We start from the raw sequence: 26,933 nt of genomic DNA on the forward strand, positions 1-26,933 counted from the left end.
TAAGAACCCAAGAGTGTTTTTCGTACTGGGTGGATTAAAACCAGTTCTATCTGGAAGAAACCTGGACTGGAAGAAGCCATAGAAAGTGCATGTGCAATGAGAGATTCATTTCTTGGAAGCATTCCTGGCAAAAATGCAGCTGAGTATGAGGTGATCGTTGTGATTGAGCCTGGGCTGCTTTTTGAGATCATGGAGGTGAGTCGCAGTTTGTTCCTTTTGAAATGGTGTTCATATCAAAGTGCTCCACGTAAAATCTGGTTTCAGAAGATGTCGATGTAAATCAGTTCAGTTCACTCACTCAGTCGTGTCTGACTCTTTGCGACCCAATGAATCACAGCACGCCAGGCCTCCCTGTCCATCACCAACTCTTGGAGTTTACGCAAACTCATGTCCATAGAGTTGGCAATGCCATCCAGCCATCTCATCCTCTGTCGTCCCCTTCTCCTCCTGCCCCCAATCCCTCCCAGCATCAGAGTCTTTTCCAATGAGTCAGCTCTTCGTATGAAGTATTGAAGTCTCAGCTTCAGCATCATTCCTTCCAAAGAACACCCAGGACTGATCTCCTTTAGAATGGACTGGTTGGATCTCCTTGCAGTCTAAGGGACTCTCAAGAGTCTTCTCCAACACCACAGCTCAAAAGCATTAATTCTTCGGTGCTCAGCTTTCTTCACAGTCCAACTCTCACATCCATACGTGACCACTGGAAAAACCATAGCCTTGACTAGACGGACCTTTGTTGGCAAAGTAATGTCTCTGCTTTTTAATACGCTATCTAGGATGGTCATAACTTTCCTTCCCAGGAATAAGTGTCTTTTATTTCATGGCAGCAGTCACCATCTGCAGTGATTTTGGAGCTCAAGAAAATAAAGTCTGACACTTTTTCCAGTGTTTCCCCATCTGTTTGCCGTGAAGTGATGGGACCAGATACCATGATCTTAGTTTTGTGAATGTTGAGCTTTAAGCCAACTTTTTCACTCTCTACTTTCACTTTCATCAAGAGGCTTTTTAGCTCCTCTTCACTTTCTGCCATAAGGGTGGTGTCATCTGCATAACTGCATAACTGATATTTCTCCCGGCAATCTTGATTCCAGCTTGTGCTTTTTCTAGCCCAGCGTTTCTCATGATGTACTCTGGATATAAGTTAAATAAGCAGGGTGACAATATACAGCCTTGATGTACTCCTTTTCCTATTTGGAACCAGTCTGTAGTTATATGTCCAGTTCTGTTGCTTCCTGACCTGCATATAGGTTTCTCAAGAGGCAGGTCAGGTGGTCTGGTATTCCTATCTCTTTCAGAATTTTCCAGTTTATTGTGATCCACACAGTCAAAGGCTTTGACCTAGTCAATAAAGCAGAAATAGATGTTTTTCTGGAACTCTCTTGCTTTTTCCATGATCCAGCGGATGTTGGCAATTTGATCTCTGGTTCCTCTGCCTTTTCTAAAACCAGCTCGAACATCTGGAGGTTCACGGTTCACGTATTGCTGAAACCTGGCTTGGAGAACTTTGAGCATTACTTTACTAGCGTGTGAGATGAGTGCAATTGTCTGGTAGTTTGAGCATTCTTTTGCATTGCCTTTCTTTTTATTGGAATGAAAACTGACCTTTTCCAGTCCTGTGGCCACTGCTGAGTTTTCCACATTTGCTGGCATATTGAGTGCAGCACTTTGACAGCATCATCTTTCCGGATTTGAAATAGCTCAACTGGAATTCCATCACCTCCACTAGCTTTGTTTGTAGTGATGCTTTCTAAGGCCCACTTGACTTCACATTCCAGGATGTCTGGCTCTAGGTGAGTGATCTCACCATTGTGATTATCTGGGTCGTGAAGATCTTTTTTGTACAGTTCTTCTGTGTATTCTTGCCACCTCTTCTTAATATCTTCTGCTTCTGTTAGGTCCATACCATTTCTGTCCTTTATCGAGCCCATCTTTGCATGAAATGTTCCCTTGGTATCTCTTTCTTGAAAAGATCTCTAGTCTTTCCCATTCTGTTGTTTTCCTCTATTTCCTTGCATTGATCACTGAGGAAGGCTTTCTTATCTCTCCTTGCTATTCTTTGGAACTCTGCATTCAAATGGGTATATCTTTCCTTTTCTCCTTTGCTTTTCGCTTCTCTTCTTTTCACAGCTATTTGTAAGGCCTCCTTAGACAGCCATTTTGCTTTTTTGCATTTCTTTTCTATAGGGATGTTCTTGATAGTACATATTAAAAAAATTATAAATTAGGATTTCTGTCTTCTAATCCTAATATTAATCACTGATTCTTTGTTTCCAACCTCTGTATGTTTCCTTTTTCTTCTCATAAAACATACACTCTGTTGCTACTTATATTTTATAGGCTGGGACAGGAAGGTGTAATAAAGTTCTATTTGAAACATGAGCCCTCCGGGCTGGTTAGACAACAGGCAGCACCTGGCAGTAATATCTGAATACACAAAAATTTGGAGTTTTGTGTTATGGGTCTGGTTTTCTGAGAATTTTATCCATCTGGACAAGATTCAAAGCAAAAAACATTTTTTTCATCTTTTACTCATGAGTTCTGAAGAAAATTCATTTGTACCAGCAAATTTACCATGTGATCTCAAAGCATTCATCTTATTTTTTATTTTCAAAAGGGCCATCAAAAGTTTCCCCTTGAGATCTTAGGGGTTGATTGACCAGATTGATTTAGAGCCTAACATACTGACTCAAGATTTTTTTTTAGTTTTAAAGTTTGAGAAGAAAACTTAGTTTTGTGACTTATGTTTTGACATTTGACTGGTATCATAGTCTACTGAAAAAGGACCATCTCAACTGGTTGGAAGTTCAGTCTAAATTTTTAATAATGTAATTAGGTTGATTACGATTCAAGGCTTGAAATAGCTAGTAGGTATAAGATAGTTGCTCAGGTAACAGAAGTTTGATAAGATGTTGACATTTTAAAATTTACAAGTTGGGAAGCTCATGATTGCTATTTTTTGAGCCAGGAAGCTGCGGCCTGTTGAAGCTGTGGCTTGGCTGAGGCTGCCCAGCCTGGTACTGAGCTTTCCTACTGCATATCATGTTTCCTTGGACTTCATTAGTTCTCAGTAGTAAGCTGAAAACAGTACCCCTTGATTGGATCATTGATTCTTGAAAAAAATAATTCAGGATTTAAAAAAACATTGAATGTGTTTTCCACTAGCTGTCTGATGGAGTCCTGGATCTATCAGTTATTAATGGTGTAAATGCAATCTCTTTAAAGCTCCTATTTTCTCATGAGTTGGTTTTTTTTTTCTAAGGGATTTTGTATTACTTAGCTCACACGCCAACTTTGAAGATCAGAATTAAAATGAAAAATGTACAAAAGTGCTTATCAGATATCCCAATTCAGTGTGCTTCAGAAGAGTTCTGAGCATTATTCAGGCTGCCACCATTGGTCTACACCACTAAAAGCAGATCCTTGTTGAGATAGTATCTTAACCCCTCTCCTGTAGGAAGCATTGGATACAGGGGTAATGTGCGGGCTTTGAGGCTGACAGCCTGGGCTGGAATTGCAGCGCACCACTTACTGGTTGGGAACCTCCCTGAGCAAGTTTCCTCATTTGTAAAATGGGGATTAAAAAATGCTGTTGCTGTTTTGTGACAGTTACAGATAATGGGTGGACATTTAGCATCTAGCAAAGTGAAGTGCCTGGCATAGAGTTGTATTCTCAATGGATACTATTGATTAGGAGTTTTTAGTTAAAAGCTTTCATACTAGTAAGATTTGATTTATATAATAGTATTAGCTCAGGAGGTGGTGGTCGCAAAGGAGTTCCTCACCAAACATAAGAACTTGCAGTGTCTTTTTATAACCTTTGTGGTAACAATTAATTTAAATAGTAACTTTCAAATACTTACGCCCAGATGCTACAAGCGGAGGAGACTTCCAGTACCTCTCAGTTGAATGAATTAATGATGGCGTCCCAGACAACTTTGCTTTCTCAGGAACCTCGAGGAATAAGTGAGGATGTAACTGAGCTTAAAGGGACATTTCTAATCAATTTAGAAGGTAAGGAGATGAGAATGATACTACCAGATAACAATAGTATGTGGACAACTGAACAATAATTACAGGTCATCTCCAGTTTTCCAGTGGATAACCTGTATCCTAAAGGCAGATACACACTTGGTGAGTGCGTCTTTCTGTAGAAAGTGTAGTAAACAGTGGCCAGGTTTCTCAACCAGCTCTCCCAAGTGCCCTACCTGGTGATCTTGGGAACACAGGGGTAGGGACAGGAGGGAAAACGTCATTGTCACCGTATGTGAAGTCAGTCTGCCTTACCTCAGTTGGCTTTTGTGTCCTTGTCCTTTGACCAACCCTACCATCCCTCTCGTGTTCAATCTACAATTTATTATGCTCACCCCACATTACAGTATCGTAGCCACTAATGAGTCAAGGAAGTTTTATTGAACTCATTCCCACAGTGGTTATCTTAAAAGCAAAGCTTTTGTAGGCATTTGTTTGATTTGGGGATTTTTGTCACCTTACTTCATTCTCATTGATGGAAATGAAAGCTGAGTAACGTTAACACAACATGAGTATATCTTAGGAACAGTGATTCTATGTATTTCATAGTAGCTTTTAGGTACCAGCAAGAGGTGGGAGACTAATTTATAGCCATCAGTTTAAATTTGAGGCCTGGCAGCACTGATCATGTAGTAGACTCGTATTAATCTGCTTTCTGGAATGTTAATTTATATTCTCTGTGCAATGACTAGAAAATGATTTATTTTCTGTCTGAGGTCTATTCATTATGGACAAATTTTTGTTTCCTTTTGTCCAAACCCAAGAAGTTTAATGTGGGGGCACTGCTCACTGTCCCTCGAATTTGCCTCTTTTAAAATTCTTAATTAAGAATGTAGGTGGAGAGGAGAGGCAGTGTAATTAGCAGAACTGGACACAGATAAAGAGCAAACAGGCATGCTCTGCCTGAGTAGATATAGAACTCCCATGACCTGTGGAAAAATTAGCCTCTCAGATTCCTCCTCTCTCCCAGTCATCAGATTGTGTGAGCCTACCATCTTGGCTGTTTATATACAAATGTGCAAGGGAAGCAGTATTTCCCAAGGCAGGGAGGAAGCTCTGAAAAGGGGGCACCTGGAGAAATACAGAGATGCACAAGTCCAGTGGCCTGTGAGGAATACTCTCCACGTGTTTTTCTTCCGCAGGTGGTGATATTCGTGAAGAGTCTTCATACAAAGTAATTGTCATGCCAACTACCAAGGAAAAATGCCCTCGCTGTTGGAAGTACACAGCTGAGTCATCAGACACACTGTGTCCCCGATGCGCAGAAGTTGTGAAAGCGAAGTAGGACCTCAGTGTGTCTTGACAGCTTTCTGAGCAAGAACCTCCTGACAGGACTCAGTAGGGGTCTAGATGGATTGTTTACAGTACTGGAGAGAAATCCAAGATTTAGGTAATGAGTAGATGGTTGAGGATGAGAGTCAAAGTCAGAGCTACAAGTGTTTTCCTGTAACTAGATAAACAGTGATGTGTATATATACATACGGAAACATATACATATGCAGGTGCGTCCATAATGGACTTAACTCAGAGCATAACACTGAAAATGCTTGCCTACAGGCGTGCTGAACGGAAAATGTTTTATATTTTATAAATCTTCTTCACTCAGTATTTAAGTTCTGTAACGTCTAAAAATAAAGGCACCTGGAAAATTACTGACTGGTGGTGGTACAAAAGTTGTGAACAGCAAGTAAAAAAAATGTGTTCTGAACAGGAACAATGCAGCGGTCTGTCACTTAAGAGATGAAGACAGTAATTTCATTCTGCCTTAACAGCAAACATCAACCTTTTCAAAACAGCTAGTTCTTTGGGCTGCACATCAGAAAAAGTCACCAAATATGTCTCATGTAAGAGGGGAAAAACACATTAATACTATATAAATGTTAAGGAAACAACATGAAAGCTGAAAATTTATTTCACTAATATACATAAGTTCACAACAATGAACAGACACAGAAAATAGCAGTATATACAGAATCTGACTACTTACAATACATTACAATAGATAACAGGGCATTTTATAAACAATTCCATATAGGATTAAAATCTTTCCAGGGATGGTTAATTCTGTTTAGCAGAAATATAACAAGTCCATTCCTATCAGGGTGAGGGAGCGCTTTCACTGTTGCTATAGAGTACTTTTAAAAATATCTGCCTAAGTGAAATGAACCACAGTAACTGCTAAGAGAACTGATTCCATGTATGCTTAATATTATTAAATGAGTTTTCTGTGATTTTAAATTGCAATCATTTTTTTTAAGAAAGCTATTTAAATTTAACTGTTTACTTTGACCCTAGTTGAATTTTTATAACAAAGGTGAAACTCTTCTCCATACCTCATTTTTCTTTTTACAAAAGTAGGACGTATTTAGAAGCCTGGTACTATTATTTCTCCCCATCTGCATTTATCCTGTATATTCTAGTTCTACATCTAAACACAACTTGTTATGCAGAAGTTATGATTATTTGAACCCTTTTGATTTCCTTTGCATTTACAACAGAATTGAACAAGGTACAGAATGCTTACTTAATGATAAGAAGGAAACGTATATGTGATGGGAGTATATCTAAGAAAAAGCTACTCACTGGTAAATTGGCTTTGCACCAATAACTACAGTAAGTGCAATGTACCTGTTTCAGAAACTGCCTGTTCTGTATGAAACCTAATTCCATTCTTTGTGGCTCTTCGTGGTTACAGACTGTATACACAGGTATTTGTTTTCCTTTCCTCTACTAGATTTATTTTAAAAGCCCTTAACGAAACAGTAAAATATTTAACTGCTTTTCTTAACCATGCAACTGAGAATTCAATTTTAAAATTCTCTCAATGGCAAATTTTAGGATTATAAATTGAACTAGAGACTCAGTGATTTGTTATGGTCCTAGGAGCCCTATTTCAGCTTATTAATATATTCTCAACAATCCCAAAATTTGATTATGTGTCCTATCAGAGTAAGTTCAACCAGTTTTATTATCTAAAATGCTTATTAGATACCCCCCAAAGTGATAATGGAATCAGAGTGAGTAATTTACTCTTTAAAAATGCCTGTAATTCCAAGTTTCTTTGACCAGCCTCCAAAGTTCATAACTACTTTCAGAATATCTAGACAAGTCACTGAAAGAACTCATGTTTTAGAGTGCATGTAACAAGTGACTACAGAACGCCTGATATTCAGAAATCACGTGAATGTGTCTGGATGAGGCACCAGCGATCCCAGCACAGGCTGAGGGGCTGGACCGACTGGAGGCCTTTTTTAGTGTTAACTGCTGCAGAGCGTATGCCTCGGTCAGACACATGGGCCTTCACCCCAAACACTCAAGGCACCTGAAAAATTAATCTCTCACGATTTAAAATGAAACAGTAATTACCAGGTTTAAGACAGTTCTTATTTGAATGTGATCTCTCTGTTGAAAAGAATTTACACTGGGATATTCTCAGACATCAGACTTTTCCTTTATATTCCTGAAAACAACGCCTCAAATTTGCACAATTGCAAGAGCTGGCTTCCTGAGGAAGTGAAGAAACAAACTTTTGTATCACAATGAGTTGCCACGTGTAACAACTGTGAACCCAGGACATGTCAACAATTGTGCTGTATGGCTACATTCCAAAGATTTATCTTGATAAATACTTGGTATTTGTACAGCTCAAAGTATTTTTATTTTTTTTTTTTACAGAGTTTTGGTTAATTTGGTTTTAATCAACAAATGATTATTCAGCACTTGGACTGCTCTAGGCACTGTAGGGTACAAAATTAGTTGTATTTATCCTCTCAAGCCAGCAGTGAGGTAGGTTTGCTAAGCTGTAGTATCATCACTAAGCATTTTCTATACTGTTCCTAAGAACAGGTAACATGACCAGATCCCAGAAACAGACATTTCTAAACACCTGTAGGAAAAATAAAGTTGGATTTAAATTTTTAGCATCTTTGCCCTTTTTTTAAACATAAGTTTTACAAGATAATACATTTTTACAGTTACCTGATGTGGATACAATTTTGAATCTTGGCAAAAAGCAAATCTTAACTTGCATTATAATTAATTTTGCTGGGTTAGACTGCATCTCAGATTCTGTTTTGGCAAGTGCAACAGGTTAAGGGTTCTACTTAGTGTCCATTCTGATGAATATGATGGTCTTGAACCCATTATTCCTCCTTTGATGGCACCAGCATAACCTCCTCTGGGAAAGAAGCCTGTCAGCATCCAGAATTCCAGGGGGCAGTCCCCCAGGATGGGATTAAGCATGATAACAAAAGCATTTTCCCAACATTTATTAAAACAGTAAGTTCTCTCATTTTACTGATGAGGACTACACATGAACACATTTAAATTTAATTACAATAACATTTTGAGTACGAAATATAGAATCTTATAAGAACATAATCTGTAAATTATAACCAGTTTTAAATAGCAAATTTGGACAATAAAGCTACTTAAGTGCTTAAATCAAAAACAGGAAAACAGCTTCAAGAGAAATTGATAGTATAACTGATACCTGTTTATATTTTATTGTCAGTATTAACCAAAGGTGGAATTTAGCCAAGACTGCACTTTTTAAAAGTAATGTGTATTTTTATTTACTTTACAAAAGAAAAAAAACATACTTCCTCTGTAAAATTCCACATCTTATTGTGTAAAATAACCATGCACTAGTTCATATTAGAGTCACACAATTTGAGACTGTTTGCAGGAGATAAGTGTCATAAAGGAGGAAGAGATATGGCTTCCACAGCTTCAGTGAGGTGTAAGGCTAAACTATATTGCCCATGGTTTTCTGGTAAAAGCTCAATGACTTTATTTACTAGTTTAGCTGTTGTTGCAATGGGCACTTCTGTGTTCTGAAGATCCTGGGGGTTCTGCAAATGGGACACAAAAATAACCCATCAGTTATGTACAACTAAGTAATTGCTACTTAAGAATTAGCAGGAGAGTAATTTCCCAATAAAAATGCTTTTGTTCAGAATTAAGAAAATCCCATTTTCCTCCACTATTAAAAATGCGTGAGACAAAAGCTCCCGTGGCCGTCTGCCGCCCTCACGCCCGGCACTCACCATGGCCTTCAGCCAGGTGCACAGCGTGGGGGGCAGCCTGGCGAGCAGCTCCAGCCCCTCCCTCGTCTGCGTGCGGAGCACGGCGTGCGCCAGCCGCTGCCCGATCACCACCAGCAGCTGCGAGGCCAGGACCTCTCTGTCCTGAACCTGGAGGATGGCCTGCAGGGAGGAGCATGGACAAACGTTCGGACTTTGTGTTACTTCTGCCTCTGGCAAGGTTCCCAGTTTTCTGAGTGGCTGGCTCCTTCCTGTCCTTGGGGCTCAGCTCAGAAGTCACCCCTGATCATCCTATTCTACTTCTGCTTATTCACATGATCTTAGTGATTTTCTTCACAGCATTTACCACTCAATCCAGAATTGAGCATGCTTCTCAGCTCCCATAAGTAGAGTGCATTTGGAGGAAGGCACCTGTTTACTGCTCTGTCCCTCTGTATAAAACAGGTCTGACACACTGCATGAGTTATACTAAACACTGGCCACAAATAGGATTTTGATTAGTTTCTATTAAAAAATTTTTTTTGGCCAAGCCCTGTGGGGCATCCGGGATCTTAGTTCCTTCACCAGGGATGGAATCTAGGCCGTCAGCAAAAGTGCAGGGTGGTTACACTGGACTGCCAGGGAATTCCCTAGTTACTTATTTTAATCCTGTTCTACTATTGTGCCTAGGAGTTGTAACAAAGGAAGGAAAAATAAGCTTTACTGGCAACTTTACTGATTCTTTATCCCAACTATCAGTTTTACAACTTGAGCCCAGACGACACTCAAGGCTGTTACCTCCTCTCCTAGGTGGTCAGCTCCGTAGTTGTAGAGTTCCCCCACGTAATGCCTCCTGACAACATCTTCACTGACTTGAAGGTGATGGGCCAAGTCCACGGCCAGCACTGGCCAGTCCTGGTCTTTACCAAAAGGGGCGGTTGCTGCCTCTTCCGTGGAGTCTCTGTCTTTTGCGACCATGTGTCGAGCCTGGACAGCTGCACTGACGACTTTCAGTAAGAACTTGAAGGTGGAGAAACAGATATAGCAACATCCTGTTAGTATTTTCATTTAAAAAATATGCAATTCCAAGTAACTTGGCTTTTCTGTCATTTAGTTTTTCCATTACAATTAGTTATCAAAAAATGACACATAATTGAAAGAGAAACTAGTTTTCAAAAATACCTTAGAGCTGGTCATCCCAATAGCTGTAATTTACCTGTTGTCGTACAGAAATAAAATTTGGATCCATTTCCCCACTAGGTAATAACTGAATTGAAGTTAAGTCTTTGAAAAATGCATTTTTCCCCTAAAGAAAAAGAACAGACCAAGAAAATTGATGAGTATGGACTGTTATGGGGTGGGGGATGGTATAAAGAATAACTCATATACCCATGGCCAGCTCAGGTTGATGTATAGCAAAACCATCACAATACTGTAAAGTAATTATCCTCCAATTTAAAAAATTAAAAAAAAAACAAAAACTCATGATTTGGTTTTGTCTTTGAACACTAACACTTCAGAATTCTGTTCTTTTGATTTTCATAAGCATTATGGTGAAAGCAGCCTTAAGGGTGAACCCCAGGGGTGCCCTCCTGCTGGTAGCCATGCCCTGTGTAATTCCACTCCCCTGAGTTGGGGCTGGTGAGCAGGGGTGGCAGAGAGGACAGCCTGACACTTTCAAGATCAGGTGACACAGGACTGTGGCTTCTGCCCTAGAAGCTCCTGTTCACTCTCACTTGCTCTGAGGGCAGCCACCTGGGAGCTGCCCTGTGCAGTCACCCATGAGAGGAGAACTGAGTCCTGCCAATCCTCATGTAAGCCTGTGAGTGGATTTTGATCCCTGCTCTGGTGGAGTCCTGGCTGACACACCAACTGCAGACACACGAGAGACCTTGAGCCAAAGCCGCCTGCACTAGGGGAACACAGATCGGGACTCACAAAAATGACACATTTGCTGCTTTCAGCCACTGAGTTTGGGGATCATTTGTATGTAATGGGGCTTCCCTGGTGGCTCAGATGGTAAAGAATCTGCCTGTTAAGTAATAATTGATAACATAGTAGGTACTTTGAATCCTCTTAAAGACACTTGTTGAACTGTTTAAAAGCACCTGTTTAAGAGAATAGAGCCAAAAAGGAATATCAGAAAATACGGTTTCAGAAGTTCTCAGGAAGGAAATGCAACACAGAGCAAGAGCACTAGCCAGTGAGTTGCAAGATCTGGGCTCCAAGCCCACTCCTTGCACCAGGTCATCCTGAACAAAGGATCCCACCATTCTAGGCTGCTATTTTTTCAGGTCATGCCAGATATCACCTAAGGTACTTTCTAGACCTAACCTGTGATTACAGGTTATCTGGAGGGACTGCCAAGAAGCCATTCATCCTTTGGTGATGAAACATGCCAGACTTCTGTGGGCAACCTGCTCCCTCTGAACATCACCTTTCAAGAGTTTTCCCCATGCACTCACGCACAGTCATTACTCTGCAGTTTCTACCTGGAGGTCTTAGATATTGGGGTCTGCTCTACAGAAGGGCCTCCGGGATGGGGAGTATGTGTGCATCTACTATTTACTATCTTCCAGACACTGCTGAGCACTTGGTGTTGAGTATGTCATTTAACCCTCAGGACAACCAGGAGTCATGACTCTCAGGCTAGGAGAACTGAAACAACTCTACCAGTAAATGCAAAGGTGGGAGGGATTCTGTGTCACCTGACACAGCACACTGCTTTGGTATTTGCACGTGAGTCACACGGCTGGCCCAGGCCACTCAAGCACAATCTGGGCTGAGACTAGCATCACCACCATGCCTGTTCAATGCTGCTGGATGTGATCTCGTTTTGAAAAGTCCCTTTTTGAGGGGAATACTGAGCTAGACACTTTATTTTGTTGTTTTTTTTTAATCAAATTTTAAAGTACTTGTTAGAAATGAATTCCTTAAAATACACTATTTCTGCTTATATTTACTCTCAAACTCAACATTGTCCAGAACTCTTCTAAATGGGCTTCCTTTAAATGGCATGTCCAGTCCCGCAAACTTGAAATTGGGTTGAATTTTCATCCCCTCTCCTTCACTCTGCACTAGTCTGTCATGAGGTGGCTGATTCCTCAAAACCCCTCCATGATCTTTATTATTTCTTCCCAGGCCACATGGTCACCAATTCCTGATTCCCACTGGCTTCTCCAAGAGGCTTGATTTCCTTGATTTCCACTGGCTTCTCTAATCATCACCTCCCCCCCCATCCCTTTTGCAGACCTCTGCCACGTAACTTCTCTTTATCATCTCCTTAATTATGAATGTACCAAACATTTATTGGGTTCCTATTATGTACCTGGCATGTCACACAGACATAGGGACATGGCCAAGAGGTGGTCAGTTCAGGAAATGTAGACAAAGACTCTGAAGGGGAGGTGACACTTAAGTGATAAGTGAGTAACAAACAGGAACTGACCATACGGAACAGCTGGCTGTGAAAATGGAACAATACAGCAAGACAAGAGGTGAGAAAAATGCCTGCGTTCTCCTAGGGGTGGAAGTGGTGAGCAGCGGCTAGGGCATGGTGTATCAGGAATGGCCAAGGGGGAGGAGAGGTAAGTCAAGGGGCGGGGAAGCCACCTTCTCAGCTCCATGTTTCCACGCGGCAGGAAATAGTAATAACATGGTTAGTAACAGTAGTTGTAACAGTAACAGCAGGTCTCTGCTCTCCCCCTGGACTCACTGCTCCCCACACGGACGGTACCTTTGGGAGGAGGAACTGAGCTCGGGCAGCACCCTGCTTTCCCCCTTCTTGCGGGGGGCAGTCCTCCTGTAGGGGCTCCTGTCCTCTGCTCCCAGCACCAGGAGCCCGAGTGGTCTCCAGCAGTGGTCTGGCTGCACAGAGTGAGACCACCACTATGGACACAAGCCCAGGTGGAGAAACCAGGCAAGGCTGTGTCTTATGTCCCGGCATGAACCTAGTATGACTGAATCTGAGTTTGGGAAGGAAGGTCTGGCAGCAGGGACTGCATAGCGGGAAGCTGGAGGCTGCTGGACCAGCCCAGGGGAGACAATGAGGCCTGAGCCTGGGCCACAGTGACAGAGAAGGATGGGCGAGAGGGGATGTGAGGAAGAATCAACAGGGACGAGCTCACGGTGGCTCTGGGACCTGAGGAAGTGGACTGAGCTAGATGTTTCCCAGGCTACTAGTTTCTGCCACATCACAGATGGTGGCATCACTCACCAGCTGACCAAGCCAGTGAACTTGGGGGAACAGCAAGTGTAGGTCAAGGGTGGGTAGGGGCAGGGATAGACATTTCAGGAAGGAGGCAGCCCACCACACAGGCCGAGAGAGGCATTCAGGAGAAACACATGCCCCAAACCCTGGGGACAGGTCAGGCCTGAAGACACACAAGAGGGAGAAAAGGAACTTTTTTGAATGATGGGTGGAGACGGCTGAGAGAGCTGAACCCCGGGACACCAATATTTCAGGTAAATCAGAACAGGGAGCCTGACAAGGAATAGAGGACCAAGACCCCAACAATAAATAATCCTATACAAGACACAAAAGACCGAGTGACTTCTCTCTGATAAGACAGTCCTGCTAGACCCTCAGCTCCAAGAGGATCCCAAGTGCTCTGAGAATTACCTTACTGTCAAAAAAAGACAGCGGCTTCACGGTCTTGAGAGAGAACCTCATGATGGCGTAGAGGATGGCGCCCAGGATGGAATGGTGTTCCACCAGCGGGTAGTGGATGTGCTTCTGATCCAGAGCCAGCTCCACGATGGAGACCGGGCCTTCCACGGTCAGCCAGGCGTCCTCCGTGTCCAAGACAGGCACCTGCATTTCATCCCGGCTGACGTCTGCCTGGGTGTTTTGAGAGGGGAGAGCTATGCTCAGAATCGGAGAAATAACAGTTTGCCAGTATCTTAATGAGCTTCTTACCAGCAGCAAAATAGAAACTCGTATTTTTCCCCAGCCCTCAAGTTATAATTAAAAAAAAAAAAAACTAATACTAATAAGAAACATCACTATTTTTTAGGCTTAAGTCAAAACTTCGAAGGGAATAAATGAAAAGCTCTTTTTATATAGTTCTTTCTGAAGTCCAGAGACTTTCAAAATATTTGACATCTTAGAGACAGTTCGGCATAAAAATACCACCCTTCTACCTCCATTAAAGTCTGAAGAAGATCCCAGCAGCAGCCGAGGAAGGAAGTCATTGCTGTGTCGCTCATCCCCACATCCTGTTTGTAAGAAGGGACATCATTAGCTCTAGCAGGAAAACTGGTAGGTTTTAATCAGAAAAATAAATAGAACATATGCATCTAACAGGTAAGAAGTGAAAGTCAAGGCACTCGCACATTTTAATCTGTCTGTAGATTCAGCAGATCCTAAAATCGGGCTTTTAAAAAACATGGTTCTACTCTCAATTTTTAAAAACTGAGTATCTTTCTGTATTGGAAAGAGGCGGTGTCGTCAGTCAGCCACAGATGGGTTGTGTCTGGCTTGCTTAGGCATCTGCTGGCCAAACAATCATGGTATGTGTGCAGTAAGAGTCACACAAGACAGGGCAACCTGGAAAGTTCCAAGACTACAGCCTGGTCTGGTTTCAGAGCATCTTTCAGGGACTGGACTGAACCCTCCTAACCAAAGGAAGATCCCCTAGCTGGAGAACTAAACATGAGACTGATGCTGTGGGCAATGGATCTTTCCTGAAGGGGCCTGTCCAAGGGGCCACTGTGCTCACATGAGGTCTTCTTAAAACCAATGGCCACAAATCCCTGACATCCCTAAGTAATTCATCCTTAATTTACACACATATTAACAGTAGTCCCAAAGCCACACTCAAGAGCATACAGACAAATTCTTCAACAATGGAGATTTTTCAGGACTAAGGGCCTATAAAGGCTGGATTCCTGTGTCTTAGTATTTCTTAAGATATTTGTAATAATATTTCAAAGTTTTGAGCAACGCTAGCATTACTAATCACTGACCTCACATATAAACCCCTGTATCCATGGATTGAAACATCATTTAAGGCTGTACAATAGCTATTACATAAAGGTAGATCAAGTTTACTACTCATATGAATCCACTTCAGTTATACATTCATAATTTGAAAGACAGCAATTTTTTTTTTTGTGGACCTCCTGTCCACAGTCCAAAGTTGAAGACATCTTGCAAACTTAGTTTAAACATACTATTTGATGATGTGGAAAGGTAAATTAAAATTGACCACAGGTCATAACCAGTTTCCTTATTAATACAGTGTTCTCTTTCCATTTTTCTTATCTCTCACTACATCATCAAAATGGTAAAAGGCAAAGTTCACCCCCACAGTTAATAAGGTACTATATAAAGTGCAGAATTAACAACTATTCATCTAGTTAAGGGAGATTCACTTACCCTTCGGCATAATCTATCTTTTGGTGCTTTTCCAACCTAAGACAAGAGGACACAAAATGCTGCATTTAATTAGTAATTTAAATCAAAAGGCATTAAATTATGGTATAGAAAGTAAAGAGTAACCAAATTTTAAAAATATACATCCAGCTATAAATAAATGCAGTACTAATATCTTCAATTAAATGTTGGTTGTACTAATTTGTAGCATAAAACAATTAATTTTGTGGTGGAACTTAAAAATATATATATATATATTATGAAAACATATTACACTGGGCTCACAAATCATTCTTTTCAAAAATACTTATTTTTGAACTATTAAATAAGAAAAACCCCAGAGATCAGGTTCCCAATTTCCATAATCAAACTGTGTTGCCTTAAAACCTATTTAGAACCAAACTGAAGGCTACGAATAAGGAGCAGCTAAAAATTCTGCTTGTTCATAATGATACACAGTACTTTTAAAAGGTCAGAAAGAAGGAATAACCATCTTCTGAGCCAGAAGCTCAGAAGGAATAACCAGCTTCTGAGCCAGAAGCTATATTCCTGGCTCAGAAAAATTAGCTGATGTTCTTATTCCGTAAGTAATTCCTAAGATCCTACCGTACACTTTATACGGGGTAATAAGTGGAAGATAAAGTTCTGCCCTTCAAGAATATTATGTGATAAGAAAATTTACAGGAAACAGTGAAAATGAAAGGACAAAGGCCTCTTCACCTCATTACCTCTCACTGTGATTACTTCAACAGCCTTCAAAACAACCACATTCAGCCCACCCCAACTGCAAAATACTTCACCCTGCTGCCAGAATCATCTTTTAAGATGCAAATCTGAACATATCATTCTTCTGCTTAAAACTGTTCCAAGTCTCCAAGATAAAAATAATAGCTACCGTTCACTGTGCCCTCACTGACTGTGCCAGGCCCTCTGCTAAATAGCTGACATACACTAGAAAACCCCAGATCCATAGCCCACAGAGGAGGTTCTCCATGGTCCACTTCCTGCTCCTGTATCTAGCTTAACCTTCAACCAACCAAAGCTACTTGCAGCTCTCCGAATCCTAGATGCTGTCTCCCACCTCCAGGGCTTTTTGTGGAAACATTTTATTCTCACCCTCTTTTTTACTGATTCATACATATACTCATCCTCCAAAATCGGCCCAGAAGCCTTCCCTTGTCATTCACATTCCTCTTCTGAGTTCTAAAAGCACCCTATTGTCTGTTTACCATCTTTCCGATGGTGGGTTGAGGGTGGGGCTGTGACTTTATTCTCTGCAACCACAGAACCTGGCACCGTCCTTGGCACATAAGAGATACTCATAATAAATATCTATTGAATGAATGATTATAAACTCTCTGCTTCCTGTTTTAGGACTGCTAAATCCAACTCAAGTTGTGAGGGTCAGAAGGGACAACTGTGGAAGAATGCTGAACATCTGCACAGCTTAACACATGGAAAAGGCTTTGCATTATCAGTCTCTCAAGATGGTGGTCAGAGGTGAAACAGAGCAACAGTACACAGGCCAAAAGGAGTGAGTTTCAAGAAATAAGCAGGTAAATGGCCAAGAAAGATGCGTGCACAGGGAAGAACAGTTAGATTTAACTAAAAAAAAAAAAAAAAGTTACCAGTGATGTCAAAGCATTTTCTACAGAAGTTGTGGCCTATAGTGGGTCTGAGCTGTAGTGCTCTTTATGGTTTAGGAATGTCTGTCACTGTACATTTAAAAGCACATGCTGTCATTATGGTGGTAGCTCTCCCAACATCCACTTAGCTGCTGCCGGGGTAACCTACATTCTCTACTGGCCTGCGAGGCACGCTGCCACTCAGCTTGAGGCCCAGAGGCCTCACTCTAGCACACCAGCAGTTTCTGCTCCCACTGGCTGAGTTACAGGCTTACCTTTTACATCTGTTCCCAAATCTACCTATGCTGGTTGTACATATTCTAAGTCTGTAATTTAATTAAATAACTAATAAAATATGAATGAGGAAAACAAGGGAGTTCTTTACATGAATACTGTGTAGACTGCTTTTAAAAGATTTATGGAGGACAGTAGCTCACTCCAAGGTCTATTGGATTAGATACAGAGAAACAACTATAAAGAGTAGGGGATAATTACAAAAATCCTAAGATTTTATACTCATGGCATCATTGTTTTAAAGAGACAGGATTTAGAAATCACAGGCAATATATCATGGGTGGGGTTAATGTAGAAAAACCTCAGTAAAACTGTAATCGACCCTATTTAAAGAAAATATCTTGGCCCTACATCCCATGATCAATGAGAAATTGCGCATTTATATGTTTTAATTTAAAATAAAATGCAAATCCTTGCTTGAATTCACCACTGGTCCTAATCACCTGGGTTAAGAGGCTTTTATAGGATATTGCTCTCTTTCAAGGATCTGGGCTCTTCAAGTCACCAAAATGCTAGGACAACTGAGCATAAATAAAACTCAATTATCACATTAAAAAAATAGTCTAATAAGGCCCAGTGTAAATAATCTTTCTTATATCAGTCAATTATTAACGGAGCCAAATAAATAAGAAGTCAGTATAGGAAATTTCAAATTTAAAATGACCGTACCTTATCCATCAAGTATGTAGCGGCAGAAAACCTTTTGACTAAGAATGTGTTCCACATCATCAGCGCAATGCCTGGATAGCAAGTGAAGTTAAGGCAGTAAGCAGAATGCTTATATATCTTCTCTTTCACCATATACAGCAAACTGTTTTCTTCATTAAGTTTATAAAACTACCTGTGTTATTTAGATAAGTAATTCTTGTCTCTTATGTAATATTTATAAAATAAATAAAAACCTTTATCATCTATAAAAATCAGAACTGGGCTTTGTGAAAGTATATCTAAATGGCCAATAAGCCTAAGAAAAGACAGTGTCACTAGTTATGAGAGAAAAAGAGATTAGAACTACACAAAGATATCATTACACGACCAACAGAAAGGCTAAAATTTTTTAATATGACAACACCAAGTGTGGATGAAGATGCGGCAGCAGTGGGGAGCTCACACACTGCTGGTGGGATCATCACCTGGGAAAACCCCCTGGAAAACTGCCTGGCCCATGTCTAGCTAAGCTACGTGTGCCCGCCGTGTGACCCAGCAAGTCCTCTGCAGAAACAATCACAAAAATATGCACAAGAGAGTCGACAGCCAAACGATGGAAACAACCCTAAAGGATTTTTCTTATATGTGGCCACTAAATGAAGCAGTATGCAAAAAAAGTATTAAAAAGCAAAACAAAATACAAAAAAAATATTTAAAAAGAACTCAAACAAACAAAAAAATCTGGGCTTTACATGTCCATCAACTGTGGCACTGATACTAGAATTTCTGCAATAGCTGTCAGTTAGGCAGCATAAACATGACATTTCACATACAGCCTTATTACCCACAAAGCTGCTTCTGTAACTAGGAGTGAGGTTATGCAGAAGCCAGGAAACTTACTCAATGTACAAATTGGGTAAAGTGTGTTTTTCTTTTTTAATTAAAGTAAAGTTAATTTATAATGCTGTGTTAGTTTCAAGTGTACAACAGTGATTCAGATACACACACACAATCTATGTGTATATATACAAACACACACCCCACTCATATTTACATATATATATTCTTTTCCAGATTCTTTTCCCTTACAGGATGTTACAAAATATTGAGTATAGTTCCTTGTGCTATACAGTAGGTCCTTGTTGGTTATCTATTTTATATGTAGTAGTGTGGTAGTATGTTAATCCCAAACTCCTAATTTATTCCTCCCATAACAAACTGGGTAAAATTCTAACTTGAATACTAGCCTGTGATCAATGATAACTTAATTTTATCAGTAAGGATAAATCCTCTGGAGACTGTATTTTCCAAATGAGCCACTTTAAATCCTTTTTCCCCCCTTGGAAGAAAGTTAAGAGTAAAGAGATGAATATACAAAATAAATTATAAGTGCTTATCAAGCAAAACAAGAATTTTAGAATTTCTGCAATTTGACCCCATATCACCTGCAAAAAGGTGTTACAGGAGAAGAAATAAGCAGCTTCTCTATAATGTATCACAGAAACAAAAAGGTGATTATCTCCTCTTATCTGGACCCAAACCCAGTCTCACCACTTAGTGTCTTACTAACTTCCTAACTAATGTTCCACCACGCTGTTCTTGAGGTGCCAGCTTTGGCCACTTCTACCTGAATCATGATGGAATGGAAGAATCAAGTCACCCTCACTATCCTGGTCATAACTGTTGAATATTTTTATTCACTGTGCTCTTAGAGCATCTTGCTTGAGACGTGTCACAATTAAAAATAGGAGCCGCTTAAACAGATGACTGTGTGGTTGATACAACAGTGGAGCCTTAATGGTAGGGCTATGGCTTCTCCAGTGGTCATGTATGGATGTGAGAGTTGGACTGTGAAGAAAGCTGAGAGCCGAAGAATTGGTGCTTTTGAACTGTGGTGTTGGAGAAGACTCTTGAGAGTCCCTTGGACTGCAAGGAGATCCAACCAGTCCATTCTGAAGGAGATCAGCCCTGGGATTTCTTTGGAAGGAATGATGCTAAGGCTGAAACTCCAGTACTTTGGCCACCTCATGCGAAGAGTTGACTCATTGGAAAAGACTCTGATGCTGGGAGGGATTGGAGGCAGGAGAAGAAGGGGACGACAGAGGATGAGATGGCTGGATGGCATCACGGACTCGATGGATGTGAGTCTGAGTGAACTCTGGGAGTTGGTGATGGACAGGGAGGCCTGGCGTGCTGCGATTCATTGGGTTACAAAGAGTCGGACACGACTGAGCGACTGAACTGAACTGAACTGAACTTCCTAACTTACTATCTTAGTATCTCACTAGTCCATTACTGAGTTCTTTCATTAATTCTTACAGGGAAACTCTTCTGTTAAATGGAGCCAGCAATCTGCTGACCATTTTTCTAAAATAATTTGTAACATTTTTTTCAAGAAGACAACAGCAATCCCCGTGGTAAAGAAGCCAATGGAGAATACTCATGTTTATTAAAAGAAGTACAAGATGGGAGGGATAAATTTGGAGTTTGGGATTTGGCAGACACAAACTACTACACATAAAATAGGTAAACGAGGTCCTACTGCATAGCATAGGAAACTATATTTAATATCCTATAACAAACCAAAGGGAAAAGAATATGAAAAAGAACACATATATACATGTGTATGTGTGTGTATAACTGAATCACTTTGCTGCAGACCAGAAACTAACAGTATGGTAAATCAACTTTACCTCGATAAAACATTTTTTGAAAAGACAATATTGATGCATTTATTTTGTAAACAAATGAAATAAACTTAGATTATCAATAAATAAAAGAAAAAGAAGCAGCACAAAGTAATTTCTAGGATATAGTATTATTAGGCTTTGGCTACTCTAACTTTTTCATCAGGACTTATGAGCAGCCCATTCTTCTTATCTACCTGTGAACTAGAAGGGGAATTAATAATTCATGCATAATATTCTCTTCACTACACCTAGGAACAGTCATCAGCATGGGAAATTGATGGATAGGGAGAGATGGTGATAATTACTGCCAGCCCCCATCTCCTTTCTGGACAGCATTTTTCAAGCAATTAAAACAGCTGGTACTGTGTATGCAGCAACACACAGTAACATGTTAGATAGTAGGACCTACTTTGTTTTTATCAAATAAAAATTTACCAGGATGTGAATTTAAAGAGACTTGGTATGATACTGGATGCTTGGGGCTGGTGCACTGGGACGACCCAGAGGAATGGTACGGGGAGGGAGGGGGGTTCAGGATGGGGAACACATGTATATCTGTGGTGGATTCATGTTGATGTATGGTAAAACCAATACAATACTGTAAAGAATTTAACCTCCAATTAAAATAAATAAATTTATATTAAAAAAAAATAAAGAGACTTGGCTCTGTGAGGAAGGGGATGGGATAGTTAGGGAGTTTGGGATGGACATATACACACTGCTATATTTAAAATGGATAACCAACAAGGACCTACTGTACAGCACAGGGAATTCTGCTCAATGTTATGTGGCAGTCTGGATGGGAGAGGAATTTGGGGGAGAAGGGATACATGTATATGTATGGCTGAGTCCCTTCCTGGTTCACCTAAAACTATCACAACACTGTTTGTTAACTGGCTATACCCGAATACAAAATAAAAAATATTAAAAAAAAAAAAGAGAGAGATTTGGCTTTTGAAAGAAACAGTTACATTTTTAACACCTGTTTACTTACCATTCTGAACATGGGCATTAAGAATATGCTTCAAGTGTTCTATTGACCTAACAAAAAAACGTGCTTCCTTGCATAGAGGAAAAGAAGAGAGAAAGAAGAGGTATTATTCAATAGGTGCTTCAAATATAAATGGAGACTTCTTACATACATTTCTACATAAAGTAACCCAAGAATGTTACAAGAACATGGAATAATTATATAAGAAATTCTGCCTAAGATAATGTTAATGGTCTCCCTTAAATTTACAGTATCTATATAATGACTGATTCATGGACATCTGGATTCAAAATTTACTGTGGTTTCTACACTACAGCAATGTTCTCTCCAATAAATAGTTGAATTTCACACAAATGTAAAAACAATAGGTTTATTTTCTTTGTAAATATCATTAATTAATTCTTCAACAACTATTTATTGAGCAACTATTATGCACCAGGTTGCTAAAGGCACCAGACATACTGTAATGAACAAAACAGACCCAAATCCTTGCCCTCACTGAGGTTATGGTCTAGTGACAGAACCAGACGATAAATACGGTAAGTAAACTATAGAGGATGTTTATAAAGGATGTCAGTGCTAAGTGCCAAGGAGAAAACATTAAAGCAGTGAAGGGAAATAGGAAATGTAAGAGGGAATGCTGAACATTCAACTCTTTTTAATCAAGGCAGTTTAAAACTGTGGCCTGCACATTATTTAACATAGCACCTTTGCTAATGTGTGTCAAAAGTTCCCCAAAGGTAATTTCGATTGTTTTGAGCCTAGTAAAGCTATGTGTGTAAGATGATGAAATTGGGATAGGGGTTATTGGATGGGGCAAGGAGATAAATATTCAACAGAAAAAAACAAACAAGAAAAATGACTGCTGATTTTAAATGTAAATAATTATAATAAATGACAAAGGCAACACAAATCAAAATGTCAGGCACCATGTGTGTATTTTCTTTGTTAAGTTGCTACAACTCTTTGAGATGCTACTGTCATGGTCCTCGTCTACTTAGGAGAAAACTGAGAACAAAAGGCTCAGAAACATTCCCAAATGTCACATATCCAGGAGCCACGGGGCTGAACAGAGTCTATTATGCAAACTGCCTTTGGTTTAGAAATGACCGCTGTAGGACAAAGATTTTTAACTTAAAAGCCTGAATCTGGACCTAATTCACTCAGATTTTAGAAATTATTGTGCCTTTGTTCTAGTCCTAAGGTTCTTATATGACAAAAGTGTCTCATTTAAAGAGGAGACTAAACTTGCTCTCCCTTTAGGCTGTGGGAGGTCAACTGAAGAGTGATGGGAGGGGCAGTTTTTGGTCAAAGTTTAATTGATCAAAGAACATTAGTTTGTTTAAAGCATTTATTTTTAAAATGTCTTCCTTTAATATGAAAGTGATTACATGTTCAAGACAACATTGTTTTATTTAGAGCAAGGAAAAACATCATTATCATTAGTACGCATGCTTATGTGTTGAGCTGCTTCAGTCATGTCTCTGTGACTTCACGGACTGTAGCCCACCAGGCTCCTCTGCCCATGGGATTATCCAAGCAAGAATACTGGAGTAGGGTGCCATGATCTCCTCGAGGGGATCTTCCCCACCAAGAGATCGAATGCATCTCATGTCTCCTGCCTTGGCAGGCGGATTCTTTACCACTAGCGCCACCTGGGAAGCTCCTATCATTAGTATTTTAGTGTGAATTAGCTAATCAGTGAGATTTTTCTTCAGTAGTGAAACCTGATACAAGGATGATAAAGGAAAGAATTTTGATTGAGGTTAATTTACCAAAGAACTAAGGAGGCCTATGCTCTGAGAACTGTACAGCCAAGAGAAATATACAGCGGGCATTTTCACATCTTATTTTATCCAGGTGCCAATCCTGAAGAGTGGTACCATCATTAAAAAAGGGTGGGAGGAGAAAAACCAGATTCAAGAGATTCAGTGACTGGCCCAAACCCAGACACCTGTGCGGGGCCCTCAAGTCCACGTCTCCAGTCTCCAGGCCTGGACGGCCTCTCTTCATGCTGTTTCCGGATTGAGAATGTCTGGGAGGGAAGAAGGCTGCTGGAAGGGGCAGAAAGTGATACCCAAGCAGACAGTCAGGCTGGCATCAGGATCTTTACTCTGGATTTGATCATGATGACTACAGTGTGAAGAACTGGGTATAGGTTGATGCTATCTCACGTAAAAATTCAAAAGGAAATAAAAGATGCTCATTGCAACTTATTAAGAATAGGATAGAACACACTGGTGTTGGACACAGAGAAAACTACTAGGCTTGAATCCTGGCCTGGCCACTGATTAGCAGTGTACTTACAAGCTGGGCAAGGAATCTGACTTCTCTGAGGCTGTCTTCTCTTCTCTAGAGTGGGAATAATGATGACACCCACACTTCATAGGTTTACCGTGAGGATTATATATGAAAAAGGCCTTGTATAGCTCCTAGCATGGAGACATTCCAAAGGGGAAGAAGTCAAGTGCTATAAGCAAAGGGAACAGTCCCATGAAGAGGTGACGAGAGTCGTACCTCCGGGTCTTTATTCCACTGCACGACGTACTCCCAGCAGCAGTGTGCGTGCAGCACATCCAGCTCGAGGCTGCAAGGGAACTGCTTGTAGGCCAAGTGCAGCAGGTCTGAAAGTTAGGAGACAGCACTGTATTACTCCTGCCTGAGGGAGAGCTCTGGCTGCCTACTTCACGCTGGATTTCCTGTTTACCCGTGTTTATGTCTTACCTGGAATGGCTCCCAAGTCCATCTCTACCTCTGACACCTCAAATAAACCTCGGTTAATACCTTCTCTGGGTTCATCTGGGTTTTCTGCATCTCTTCCTTTATTAGCCAGTTTTAACACCTCGGGGCTGAAGTCCTGTTTAAATATCCACTTGGCTACACTGTCTGCAATGCCACCTACAGTTTGGAGACAAGAAAGAAAATGAACACTGGCAGCTTTTGCCAAAAGGAGCCCATAGAGTGCAGGATCTCAATGTCCCCACGAAGACCTAAGTGCCACATTGGGTTAAGCCTGAAGTGACCCCAAAGCCATGAGATTTACAGCAGTGTTGCCACGTACCACTCACCATGTGAAGGCAAGTGGGATACTGGATCTCTAAGGGTATCTTTACATTCTTGTAAAATATTAGCTAAATATTAATGTCTATACACAATACCTTCAATGTCCACAAATTCAAACTGCATTTTACCAGGCACAGATGAAGGCATGAATACATCTTTAAAATGCTTTCATTTAAACACAAGTGAAAACAAACTCATTAGCATGATACTTGTGTCAAGGCTTCTTAGGGCAAAATACTATTTTTAATAGTCAAGAACTCGCCTCTGGAATATTTGAGGGCAAAATTTAGCCACAATTAATTACTGGCATCATACAAAGCATTCATGATAAAGAGTCCTGCCTACTACCTAAAATAAATGCAAGCTTCTGTTAAAATTTCCCTCTCAGTCTTTCTTCCTATTTTGCTTCAAATGTAAACCTTTTTGACAACACGAACACAAAATCATGATTATCAGTAGAAATAAATGAGAGCAGTGTGCCAGGTGATCTAATTTCTTATGCTTGGCTTCTAAATCATTTGATAATTCCCATTCCAGGATCAAGTCCTGATCCTATTGCTCAAGGTAATATTAAAATGGTGTTCCTACATTTTCACCAGGTGGCAGAACAGAGGATGGTTTGAGTTTACAATTTGGAAATCATCACAAATCTTCTACAGAATGAGAAGACAAGTTAACTAAATTAAAACCATAAATGCCAGTATTTAAACCCAGAAATAGTCATTCCAGTATCAAATGTCTGACAGAAATGCTGGTAATAAGGAGAGGAAGTATGTCATGATAAATCCAATATTTTAAGATACTTGTGGTCCTACAAGATGTTTAAGCACAGGAATCCAATGACTTTGGAATAGTAGAAAGTGATGCATTGAAAACGAGGTATAAAGTTCCATGGATATTAGGAGGAAGAAGAGAAAATTCGCACTTAGTGGGTCATGAGAGGATTCCTGGAGGAGGCAGCATTTGAGATGGGCCTTGGAAGTTGAGAAGAGGTAGATGGTGGGTTATTCATTTACTTTTAAAATCTGAGTGTATTTTTCTTTCCTTATTCTTTCAGTCGTTTCTATTAAAAAAAAAAGGCCCCAGAAAGCTCATACCATAAAAATATAGATCTATGGCTACAAATGCTCAAGTAACTTCAGGTTACCTTTTCCTCCTTCTAACAGCTTTTTCACAGAAAGCTTCGGGAGCGGCTCAGCCTGCAGTGAAGACACTTTGGAGGTCCGGGTGTTCGTTTTGCTGTGAAGCAGAGTCTGAAGCAGGAGACAGTCCTCCAGCTGTTTCAGGAGGAGCTTCCAGTACTCCGTATCAAGAGAAAGGGCCTCCCAGGAATCAGTGAGGGCTTCCGAGTCAGTTCCTGAAACTGTTTGGGAAAACTAACAGAAAACGCCCAATTGATACTCTGGCTAAGAGTCTGGATCAACATTAACTTGAATGAACTTTTAACGTGAAAGCGGATTGATCATCAGGATACATCACAAAGCGATATATAGATGCTGGTACACAAACATTACTACTTGGCTGGATGGAACATGAAGGTGAGGAGTAGACTGGAGACTTAGGAGCAATGCTGATAGAGTCCAGACATTTATGAAGAGACCTGTAGTGAGGCCCATAATTCAACTGACATGCACTGCAAAGGTTTCAGGCCCATCCCTGCAGCGTTCCCGGATACTGACAGTTCTTCAGAATGTACTAGCCAACATAAAAAATGTATCTTAAATTTCTCTCTCTCTATTATTAGAAACATCATAAACCAGTCATAATGAATTTAGCCCCAAACTACTGGGACTGACAATGTTGAGTGAATCTCTACAGACCTATTTAAGTATCCTATCCAATTTAATGCAACATCCCCCTAGAAAAAATTATTTGATTCACCATGAGATACAAGGGGCACTAGTCTTGTCTTAAATAAATTTTAGTCTTCAAGAGATGGGGAAAAGCCACAAAGCAAAAGGTCTACTGGAAGCTTTCATCTGAGTCATTCAACACTACGTGCCAAAACCACTCTTGTTTCTAAAAGAAGGATATAAATACAACTGTAGAAACTAAGAGCTGAAAGAAATCTGAGAAACAATGCTGTCTAACCCTGAGCCTTTTGAATGAGGACCTGCCTTCTACAGGCACTCACCACAGACCACCAGCTGTGAACACCAGGTCTCTGCCCTGACTCCAGTGCTTCGCCCCTTA

General features: G+C 40.4%; 2 protein-coding genes across 2 annotated transcripts in view; one reads left to right on the forward strand and one right to left on the reverse strand.

The window, feature by feature from the left end:
• Positions 1-5,681, forward strand: part of IARS2 (isoleucyl-tRNA synthetase 2, mitochondrial) — a 48,278-nt gene extending 42,597 nt beyond the window's left edge. The window contains exons 21-23 of the mRNA XM_069545376.1: positions 5-195; positions 3,867-4,011; positions 5,172-5,681. Coding sequence (XP_069401477.1) covers positions 5-195; positions 3,867-4,011; positions 5,172-5,314 — 479 coding nt within the window. The 3' untranslated portion in view covers positions 5,315-5,681. The remainder of the gene's footprint in view (positions 1-4; positions 196-3,866; positions 4,012-5,171) is intronic.
• A 2,001-nt stretch (positions 5,682-7,682) lies between these two features.
• The window catches only part of RAB3GAP2 (RAB3 GTPase activating non-catalytic protein subunit 2), a 101,516-nt gene continuing 82,265 nt past the window's right edge, over positions 7,683-26,933 (reverse strand). Inside the window, exons 24-35 of the mRNA XM_069545375.1 lie at positions 25,888-26,116; positions 24,402-24,575; positions 24,195-24,301; positions 21,681-21,747; positions 18,018-18,088; positions 15,433-15,468; positions 14,196-14,270; positions 13,675-13,893; positions 10,270-10,359; positions 9,852-10,073; positions 9,078-9,236; positions 7,683-8,882 (exon numbers count right to left, since the gene is read on the reverse strand). Of these exons, the coding sequence (XP_069401476.1) occupies positions 8,727-8,882; positions 9,078-9,236; positions 9,852-10,073; positions 10,270-10,359; positions 13,675-13,893; positions 14,196-14,270; positions 15,433-15,468; positions 18,018-18,088; positions 21,681-21,747; positions 24,195-24,301; positions 24,402-24,575; positions 25,888-26,116 (1,605 nt within the window). The 3' untranslated portion in view covers positions 7,683-8,726. The remainder of the gene's footprint in view (positions 8,883-9,077; positions 9,237-9,851; positions 10,074-10,269; positions 10,360-13,674; positions 13,894-14,195; positions 14,271-15,432; positions 15,469-18,017; positions 18,089-21,680; positions 21,748-24,194; positions 24,302-24,401; positions 24,576-25,887; positions 26,117-26,933) is intronic.

Source organism: Ovis canadensis, chromosome 12 (assembly GCF_042477335.2).
Source record: "Ovis canadensis isolate MfBH-ARS-UI-01 breed Bighorn chromosome 12, ARS-UI_OviCan_v2, whole genome shotgun sequence".
NCBI classification, from domain to species: domain Eukaryota; kingdom Metazoa; phylum Chordata; class Mammalia; order Artiodactyla; family Bovidae; genus Ovis; species Ovis canadensis.